Source organism: Canis lupus, chromosome 17, assembly GCF_003254725.2.
Source record: "Canis lupus dingo isolate Sandy chromosome 17, ASM325472v2, whole genome shotgun sequence".
In the NCBI taxonomy this organism is placed as follows: domain Eukaryota; kingdom Metazoa; phylum Chordata; class Mammalia; order Carnivora; family Canidae; genus Canis; species Canis lupus.
The window spans coordinates 20,168,657-20,179,362 of NC_064259.1; the positions used below are offsets into that span (position 1 = coordinate 20,168,657).

Below are 10,706 nucleotides of genomic sequence, written 5' to 3' on the forward strand. Positions count from 1 at the left end.
AACCAACCTGGCCTTAATTAGATTTGCCACATACAAATCACCAGGCCTTGGGAGAGTTACTTAACCTCTATGGGCCTTGGTTTTCTCACCTATAAAATGGCAAGAGTAACACCACCACAAGGTGCTTGTGTGGGTGACATTAGATCATTTGTATGTAATATGTAGCATATTGTGGCTGGCATGTAGCAAGTGTTAAGTAAACAGCATTATTATTGTGATTACTGCTGTTTCTGGGGCTTGAAACTCCCTCTTACATATCTTTTTATGGTCAATCCCAATGCTCAGAGGTGGGGGGAAGAAGAGGGAGCCACAGAGTAGACAGTGAAAATTCAATGCAGTTTGTATTCTCTGCGATGATCTCATCCTTTTGGCTGCGGGGGCTACTTCTACAGGGTCTCTTTTCTACACCCACCACAGACAGAGCTGGGCTCCAGCCAGGACCCGCCTGCTCTTCTCCCTCCAGACCTACTTACATGGGGATCAACAGGCAGTGTCTCTTCTACTTCTCTCTAAGGTTGGAGCCTTCGGTGTCATCTGCAGCCCTGACCTCCCTAGATACTCTCTTTTTCTTCTAAGTATCTAGAATCTGAGTTGTACAAATCACCTGGTCCAATCCCTCAAAAAAATAAAGTTCAAAATCAAAGCAGTCATTTAGGAAAATGTCTTGCACAATTAAATATGAGTAAAGTGGGCTTTCTCCCAACCAATCCACACTCTTTCACCAGTCCCCACTGTGGTACGTGCACTGTGCACAAACATTTGAGTTTCACTGTGTCTGATAAGCCCCAGCCCCAGCTTGGGAGTCTGTGACTCCTTCTGCACCCCCTATTGAGCCCCCTGGAGATACCACGTGAGTAAGGGTTGCTAATGATTAGTGAGAAACAGGGCACTGATCACAATCACAAGCCCTCACACATTTGCACACCCTAACATCCCCCCCCCCCCCAGCCCCAGGCCCGCAGTGAATGTGGAAGGAGAGATGAAAGGAGACTCCAAGGAGACAGGCAGGGTGTTTGTACACAGTGAGGGGAGAACAAAGGAAACGGGGAGCCTGGGGGTGGCAGGCAGGAAAAGCAGGCAAGCCAGGCAAGCCAGGCTGTAAGATGAGTCAGAGAGTGAATGAGGGCACTAGGTCGTATCAGCTCCTGCTTAGTTGCCCCCAGAGGGTGGTGTGAGCTGGAAGAAGGGTTTGGGGGGAGGCGACTAGGGGAGCTGATGCTGTAACTCAGAAGTGGGAACTGGAGGGGTGTGTTGTGTTTATGGAGCAAAAGCTCAGTTAATTTCCAGGAAGGACCCAAGCTCTCGTCTTCTGAGTTCTCCTAGATCTTTCTTGTCTGGCTTTGCTTCTGGAGCTGTTGGTGAAGCAGTTTGAGATTGGCCAGCGTGGAGAACAGAGTCAAGCTAACAACAAAGATGTCAGTTCCCGACATCACTGGACCCCTGCTTGATTGACGGAAGCCACCTTGCGGCTGCTAATGCCTCTCCGTTTATTTGGTGCTTTCAACTTATTTCAAATGCCCCCTCCTACTAATGATCTCATTTAATCTTGGGCACAAACCTGTGAAATAGGCTGGCCTGGGATTAACTCTAATGTGCTCCTCCCCTCTCTACCCTGGTGATCCCTCAAGAGCCCTCAAATTGTTTCCTCCATCCTAGAAAGATCCAATGCTGAACCAGACAGTGCCTTGTGGGGTATGAAGAAGTTGGGGTCCTCTGTCCAGGCTCCTCTCTGAGCTGCTTGTTGCTGTTTGTCCTGGGCTGGGTGTGACAAGAAGTCACAGGATATGGACTCATTCCCCTCCTGGAATTTCCCAGCCCCCCCACCCTCCCTCTCTAACATCTGAATGCCTGGCACATAATGACCATTTTACTCAGTCCCCAGGGAGATATGTCAGACTTCTCATTAGGTGAATAGAAACCTGAGGCCTAGCGAGGCAAAGGCCTTTGCCCTGAGTCACACAGTGAGCAAACATGGAGGGACAGTGATGACTTGGGAAGAGCACAGGTCTGGGAACATTTGGAGACCTGGGTTCCAGTGGCTCTACCACTCCTCAACTGGGGGCACAGAGATAGTCACTCAACCTCCCCAGTCTTGGTTTCCCTAACTGTCAAATGGGAACAGTAATATCCGTCTCTTGGGGTTGCCCGAGATGAAGACATCAAAGTGTTACATAAAAATGAATTATTCTGATTATCAAGTAGCACAGGTGACATTGGGACTCTGGAGAAATGGAAAGAGGCTGGATTAAGCATAGAGAGTCTGGGATCTCCTTAACTCACCTGTGTGGACCTGGGCAAGTCCAGGCCTCAGTTTCCCTGGGCAGCTCTGCCAGCTCTGAGGAGGGCTCTGTGGACAATGCCTCTAATATAAGAATTCTGGTGCTGGCTGCCCTGACCTCTTGGTTGTCCTATTAGCTGTGCCCCACATTGCCTTAGATCCAAGAATCTTACTGAGGGAGCCAGTCAGTTCCCAGCAGTGGGAGACCCCATTGTTCCCAATGGGAAGGATCCCCTGGATCCTTCACATCAACTCCTCTACCCATTTCCTCAGGGCTGAAGTGTGCTTCTTTACTGTCTTAGATTCTACTACCTCTCAGCTTTAAGGGGAATGAGGGTGGAGAAGGGAAGTAAGGGGTAAGGGGAGTACCCTTGGTAATGAAACCAATGACAGGTTGGCCCTGTGAGATTTCCCAGTGGACAGCACCAGATTGCCTGGATTCCTTTCCTCCCAGGGAGGGCTGAGTCTAACTGTTCAGCTAACATCTTGCTTCTTCCAGGATGGCCCCAAAGGTGCCAGACACCTGATCCATTGAGGAATCACCTCAGCAGAACCCTTGCTGAGCTCACGGAGGTGAATTAAATATTAAAGATGCAAGGCCAGAGCCCCTGGTGCAGCAGCACGTTCCCATAACACAGACAATGGCATACGGCTCATCTGCCCAGTCTTCTGGCAGCTTAAGCTCTCCCTCCCCAAGCTGGGTTCCCTGCTCCCTAGCCCGCACACTTGTGAGGGCATAAAAAATAGCAATGTTTGGTTCTCCCCAGGAAGTCATCAGCTCCTGTTCCTTGTGTCCTTCCTCTCACCCCCAGTGTTGAGAAATCCATGGACCTGGAAATGACTGGAACACTGAGTTGTGGCATCTGCAGCAATGAAATTTACCAGGTCTGTGGCTGGCCTGGCAGGGGCCCCTGTACCTCAGCCCCACACTGAGGCTTGATGAAAGGAGGAAGCAACTTACACAAAACCACTCAATGAGCGATACCATAGCTGGGCCTAGACTCCAGTTCTCCAGGGTAGAGCCCAGCACTCTCCCCTACCCTCTCTGTGATCTCTGAATCTCCTTCCTAATGCTACCAAGCACTGGGTCCTGCACAGCATGGTTCCCACGGACTGCTTTCGTGGGGAGCAGGGTCCATCCCCAGTCCTGCCTTGCCATCCAAGTCCCAGAAGAGCACAAGGCCCATGTGTTCCAGCTCAGCTCTGCCACTCTGTAGGATGGAACCATGGTCAGGTCACCTCTGAGCCTTAGTTATTCACCTATAAAATGGGGATTTAAGAACCTGTACCCTGGATGGCTAAGGATCAAATGAGATCACGTCTGTGGGGCATTTGGTAAATTGGGAAGTGCTATCCAGATGTCAGGTATCATTAAAATGGTGTGAGGTGTGAAGGTGCTGCAGAGGGAGGAGTTCACAGGGGAGAAGGCCATGCAAGAGACCCCACAGCCAAATGACGCTGAGGACCTGACTGACACTTCAGAGGGCCACCAACAGAGATTGACAGGCAGTCGGGCAGATCGACCCAAGCTCATTGGCTTGAAAGACTCCCTGCCTGCTTTGCTTCGTGTGTGCATGTGTGTGTGTGTGTGTGTGTGTGTGGTTTGTGTGTTCTCCTCAGTGCTCCTGGAAGGCTCTGCCTGGCAGCCCAGAATCCCAGGAATTCGCCTGGCTGCTCCAGGGGAGTGGTTGGCAGGAGGGCAGTGTGTTGTGCTGAGGAGGACACCTTGCTTCAGGTCAGGTCATAGACCCTCAAAGAAAATCCTGCCAGCCTGGATGCCCATGGGCCTCTCCGGAGTACCCCTGCTCTCCCGGGCCCTTACCTTGTACTTGGCTGCGAGCAGCTCTGTGGCCTGCTGCTCCCGCCTTAGGTCTTCCAGCATCTTCTCCTTTTCCTCCAGCAGCTTCTGCTTCTCCTCACTCACCAGGCTACGGTCATCCTGGATGGCTGCCTTCTCCTCCTCCAGGCGCTCCTTCTGCTCCTGCAGGTAATTCTCCATGTTCTTATCCAAAGCTGACTCCAGGATGGGCTGGGGTGGGCGGTGGTTGTTGTTGTTGTCATCCTCCTCTTCAGCCACCCAGGCCTCTATCACTGACCCCTCCGGGTACCCAGCCGGGGCCGACACAGCCTTCTTCCTGCGGCTGCTCTTCCTCCGGAGCCGCTTTCCCAGCATCCCCTTCTTCTCCAGCTGGGCCTTCAGGCGGGCGATCTCCTCCTGGAATTCCCGCAGCAGCGTGTCCTTGGGATCCTCGTTCACCCGGGGCTTGTTCTTGATGTTCTTGGCCCTGTTGGCAAAGCGCAGGGTGGAGAGGCTCTCGTCGTAGCTGTGAGAAGCTGGCCCCAGAGTGGCCACCATGATGGTCTTGGCGTTCCCCCCCAGAGAGTCTTGGAGCAGCCGGGTCAGCTTGGAGTCCCGGTAGGGGATATGGGTGCTCCTGTTGCCCGCCAGAGCAGCGATCACGTTGCCCAGGGCAGACAGTGAGAGGTTGATTTTGGAGGCTTCCTTGGGCCTCTCTCCACCTCCACCACCACCACCACCACCACCTCCACCGCCGCCACTCCCCGTGGACTGCGCGGCGGTCCCTGCAGCTGTGTTGGGGCCCGCCTTGTTCTGCCTCTCACTGCCAGCCAGGTCCACCAGGTTGAGCTTGCCCACACGGATGTGGTCCTGGCCATCTGAGCCACGCTCACTGCACTCCACAGTGATGACGAATATGGCATGGGAGCGGGAGCTGACCTCATTCATGTGTGTGCTGCCCACCGCCCGGGTCTGGTTTCCCAGGTTCATCACGTGCTCGATCTCCTTGACATTCTTGGTGACAAAGGAGGAGAGATCCTTGATGTAGACACCGGTCTCGGGGTTCTCCTTCAGTTCTAGCCTCTTGCCAGGCTCCTTGGAGAGCAGGTCTCGAATCTCCTCCTGGTAGATCTCCAGGTAGGAGGCCCGGACCAGGTACTGCTGGTTCTGGGAGCGAGAGATGTGGGTGAAGATATGCTCAAAGGCATTGGGGATGACCCCGCGCAGCTCGGGCTCCACCCAGGTCCCCTGCATGGTGTAGGTCTTGCCAGTGCCCGTCTGGCCATAGGCAAACACCGTGCCATTGAAACCCTGAAGCACCGAGTCTACCAGGGGCCTCACGGTTTCATCGTATAAGTCCGCCTGCTTGGAGCTGGCATCATAAACGGCATCGAAGGTGAAGGACTTGGGCAGCTCCCCGGGGGCAGCGCGGGGGTTCCGCAGGGTCACCTGGCCCAGTTTCACGTCCATGGTCAGGATCTGCTCGTGACCAGCAGCCTCCTCCTTCCGGCTGAGGGGGCGGCACCGAGCCACCACCTTCAGGGCCTCGCTGGCCTTGGTTTTACTGGCCATCTTGCCGCTCCTTCCTTCCTGCCCCCGGGGCCCCTCCGCAGCCTGGGCGGTCCTGCTGGCCTCGCTAGGTCGGGATCAGCGGGGCGGGCCCAGCCCCCAGGCGCGGCGCGGCTCCTCAATCCGCATGCAGCCTCCGAGGGTGGGGATGCTGGGAGGTGGCCCCGCCGCCGCTGCAGTCCGGGCCTCCAGCGCTCTCGGGTCCTCGCCGCCCCGGCCGGGCAGGGAGAATCAGGCCGGGTGCCCCGGCAGCCGCGGGAGCCGTGCCGGCCGAAGGGCAGTGCCCGGAGCCCGCCCCATGCTGGGGCAGAGGGAGCGCTGCTGCCGTAAACAGCGACGGCAACAATGAGATAAAGGAAGAGGAAAATGGGATGGGGGTGGGCGGCGAAGCTGTCTTCTCCTCCTCCTCCTCCTCCTCCTCCTCCTCTAGGGATCCATGGCGGGGGCGGCTGGTCCTGGGCGGCCGGGGGTCCCGGTCCTCCCGAGGGCAGAGGCTCACCTGGAGTCCTCCCCCCGCGCTGGGGGATCATTCATCGCAGCCTGCGCGGCTGCTGCTGCCCCTGCCTCCACCTTCCCCGCCGCTGCCACCGGAGAATGAGAGGAAAACAGAAGGGGATGGGGCGGAGCGGCGGCGGCGAGAGTGATGTTGCCGCGGCGCTGCGGCCCCAGCTAAGCCGCCCGGCTGGGGTGGGGCAAGGGGCGGGGCGCCGGCGGGAGGGAGGCGGGAGGCGGGAGGCGCGAGCCCCGGGCGCGCGGGGCCGGGGTGCAGCGCCCGCTCGCTCCCCGCAGACCCCTCCGGGGGGACGGGCTCGGGGGCCCACCCGGGTCCCGCGCCCAGCAGGCGGGTGCGGCGCAGCCACCGCCCGCCGTCACCCCACGGGCCCGAGCATGCTGGGAACTGTAGTCCTGCCTTTGTTAACGGGGCTCTGGCAGGTTGCGGCCGCCTTCCCCGGTCCGGGAGGCCCCTCCCTCTCGGGCCCGCGACCGAAGACGGACTGCGGAGGGTGCAGCCCACCTGGCCGGGTCGGGGGTTACCATCCCCCACGCTCGTGGCCCCCGAGGCGCCGTCCTCCGTCTCTCGGCTGCTCCCGCCTTTCAGGGGTGCAGGCGCACAGGTCACCCCTCCCCTTCGGAGCGGTGCCTGGCACCTTGACTCCCAAACGTCTCTCGACTCTGTCCTTCCCTTTCGCCCGCCGGGTTTACTTCTGGCCTTGGTCTTCTCTCCTGGAACCCCTTCCAGCTGCCTCTCTCCTGCGTCCTCCCTGCACTCGCACGCGGCCCCCTCCCTCCTCTTCCGCTGTCGGATACAAGCCCCTCCGACTTCTGACCCCCGCCCGGTTTCCCGGCCTCATCTCCAGGACCCTCCGGGGGAGACTCTGCGTTCCGCTCCCTGCCCTCGCTCCCTCGCTCCCTCGTTCCTTCGAGCACTTCCCCAGCCCCTGCTGAGCCCCAGGCCCCATTCTAGGAGCTGGACCTTCTTGGCCACAAGGGGCTCACATTCGAAGAACCCTGTGTTGTTTACTGCGCTGGCTCTGCCGTGTTGCGTCCTTGTGCCTTTGCCCAGAGGGCATTGTCACCCTTCTATACTTGGTGGCCTGCCACTTGCTTGTGCGGTTCAGGCACTTCGTCTTCTGGGAAGTCTTTCCTGACCAATTTCTTTTCCACAGCAGCAGGAGAGACAGAATTTGCATAAAACAAAGCTTGGGGTTGAACTTGCACTTCTGATCTCCATCCAATGATGTGACTTTGGGCAATCTCTTACCTTGTTCTAGCTGCAATTTCCTCATCTGTTTAAAACGATTGGAGAGCGCCTGGGGGGCTCAGTCAGTTAAACCCCGACTCTTAAAAGCAAACTTTTTTTTTTTTTTTTTTTTTTTTTTTTTTATTTATGATAGTCACAGAGAGAGAGAGAGACAGGCAGAGACACAGGCCGAGGGAGAAGCAGGCTCCATGCACCGGGAGCCCGACGTGGGATTCGATCCCGGGTCTCCAGGATCGCGCCCTGGGCCAAAGGCAGGCGCCAAACCGCTGCGCCCGCCACCCAGGGATCCCAAACCCCGACTCTTGATTGTGGCTCAGGTCATGATCTCAGGGTTGTGGGATCAAGCCCCTCTCAGCTGTGGGATCAAGCCCCTCTCCGCTCCAGGCTCAGCGAGGAGTCTGCTTGTCCCTCTCCCTCTTCCCCTCCACCTCCCTTGAATAAATAAACAAACAAATAAATAAATAAATAAATAAAATTTTAAAAATGTATCTTTTTAAAAAATAAAACAATTGGAGAAGGGGAGAGGAACAATACTCTATGGAATGGTTGTGAGACTCAGATGAAACAAGGAATGAGCTATTGTGCCAATGAGAAGACTTTTTTATTTTTATTTATTTTTATTTTTTAAGGATTTTTAAATTTATTTATGATAAACAGAGAGAGAGAGAGAGAGAGGCAGAGACACAGGAGGGAGAAGCAGGCTCCATGCCGAGAGCCTGATGTGGGACTCCATCCCGGGACTCCAGGATTGCACCCTGGGCCAAAGGCAGACGCTAAACCGCTGAGCCACCCAGGGATCTCCGAGAAGAACTTTTTAAAAAGATTTTGTTTTTGAGTAATTTCTACTATACGATCTATCTGAGATCAAGAGCTGCACACTCCACCCATTGAGCCAACCAGTCACCTCTGAGAAGACTTTTTTTTTTTAATTTTTATTTTATTTTTTCATGACAGACACAGAGAGAGAGAGGCAGAGACACGGGCAGAGGCGGAAGCAGGCTCCACGCAGGGGGCCTGATGTTGGACTGGATCCTGGGTCTCCAAGATCATACCTCAGGCCAAACCGCTGGGCCATTGGGCTTAGAGAAGTCTTATTTTTAACCAAGCCCTTAATATGGGCTTGTGGTCTGGCTTGGTTCACCTGATAGCTCTGGCTTTCTTGAGTATCCTCAGTAGACCAGGTCCGTGTTTGATGTTTCTTTTTGCAGGTCTCTGTATTTTTCCTCTAGGATATAAGTCAGGTATAATTCCTCAAGTCCAGGGACTAACCCAGTGTCCTACCCATGTTCTACTCTGTAGAGGGCATTGGCACCTGTGGATGAGCCCAAGTTGTCCTTCCTGTCTGAAATCCAGATTGAGGAGGTAGTGTTATCTGAAACCTCGACTGGAAGCTTGAGGCTTAGCTGGAGGCTTGCCTACTTGTGAAGTTTCTTGGCTTTCCCCAACCCTCTCTTTGATCAAGCTCTAAAGCTTCTGATTAACTTGGCTTTTGGACCGATTACTAGGTGAGGTTTTGGCTTTGTAGACTAACCTCTCTTGGCTCTGGCAACTTGGCTTCTGGATAGACTGACCATTTGGCTCTTAGAATATTTTCTTGTTGTACTTGGCTTTGGTTTTTGGACTACGTTTTCTCTGCTTTGGCTAACTCACCTGATGCTGTGGTGCTGCTGGAGGAAAGGGCTTCTGGTCCTGTTCCCCTCCACTTGATACCACCACCCGGCAGGCACTTCCCCAGATCCTCCTGTTTGGGAGGGAGATTGGAATCCCATTGCTCACAAGATGTGTGATTCTGAGTAAAAGTAAAACGTCTCTGAATAGCTTATTTTCTCAGTGGGAAGAGTGAAGATAGGAATTCTACTGTTACTCACAGGGTTTACATGAGTATTAAATAAGATAATATAAAAACTCCCAGGATGTAGAAGGCATTCAAGAAATCATAGTTTTTCTTCCTTTTGTCCCTCAAATTCAAGGCCGTTCACATCCTGTGTTTCCTTTTTCAGCATCTTCATCAGCCACTCTTCCTTCCCTCTCTGTTCCACACTCAAGTCTCTAGCTACTTGGGTTTGCTTTAAGTCCTCTAAGCACACCACAGTTTGGGGCACCTCCATATGCCTTTGCTGGTGCTACATCTCTGTTGGCAATGTTCTTCTAATTTTGTTCCTGTCTACACAGCTTCATCTTCTATTCATTCTGCAACTCAATATGGCTTCTCCTACCACTGTTCAATACAGATGCTTCTTGCAAAGGGTATCAGGAACCCCATGGTGCCAATTCTAGAGGGCCCCTTTCAGTAGGAGTCTTTGACATAACCCACTTCTTCTTTCTTTAGCAAACTCTCACTCACTTTCTGTGGTTTTCATGACCCTACGACACTTTTCTAGTTTTCCTCCTCAAGCTCTCCTGAGTTCTGGTTGCTCAGTTTCAATCTCCCTAACTGATTGGCCTCCTTCAACTCTAACATTAAATAGTGTCGGTTAAGGTCCTAAGCCCTCTTTTTCTTTCAATGGCACTCTATGATGACCCCTATAGCTCATGACTTCAACTAATGTCAAAATGATTTCTAAATTGGTATTCCAGCCCAGACTTCTCTGAGCTCCGAATCTTTATATCCAATTCTTTAATGAACATCGCCACTTGGATGGCTCTCATGCCCCTGAAATTCTACTTGTGCACACTGAACCCATCATCCTTCTTCCAAACTTTGTCCTCCAAGAATGTCCCTGTAAACAGTTCTTTCCCCACCCTCAGTATATTCCTCCGAACACCAAATCCTATCAACTCAACTTCCATAATATTTGTCAAAACTACCAACTTCTCTACTTCTACAGCCAATATCATGACACAAACCACCACCTTCTCTGGCCTGGCATCCTACACTAGCCTCCAGTCTGGTCTCCCTAGGTATGCCCTTGCCTCCCCTCACCCATTCTTTACTAAATAGTCTTTTAAAGATACATGTCTGATCATGTCACCCCATTCTTAAAATGCTCTTCATTGAGCATAAGTTAAAGTCCAAGTCCTAAACATAACCCCCAACTACCTATATAATCTGGTACCTGCCATATCTCCTGTCACATCTCATGCCACTCTTCACCTTCTCCCTGGGCTCAGTTACAATGGTCTTTTCCAGTTCCCCTCCAATCTCCTACCACAAGGCACTTACACAGGGTCTGTTTCTGCTACATAGAACATTCATCCTCACCATCTTTCCCTAGATCCCTGCTCTTCATCTTTCAGCTCTCAGTTTGAATGTCAATTCCTAAGGGTATATTTCTTGACTTTCCCACCTAATTTATATC

The 10,706-nt window shown here is 53.4% G+C and overlaps 1 protein-coding gene across 2 annotated transcripts in view; it reads right to left on the bottom strand.

Moving 5' to 3' along the window:
• KIF3C (kinesin family member 3C) overlaps positions 1–6,296 on the bottom strand; it is a 38,775-nt gene extending 32,479 nt beyond the window's left edge. Inside the window, exon 1 of one of the 2 annotated variants that reach the window (XM_025454462.3) lies at positions 4,101–6,296. In XM_025454462.3, the coding sequence (XP_025310247.1) occupies positions 4,101–5,648 (1,548 nt within the window). In that variant the 5' untranslated portion in view covers positions 5,649–6,296. The remainder of the gene's footprint in view (positions 1–4,100) is intronic. The other variant, XM_025454463.3, reaches the window with a different exon arrangement.
• Positions 6,297–10,706: the final 4,410 nt, after the last annotated feature.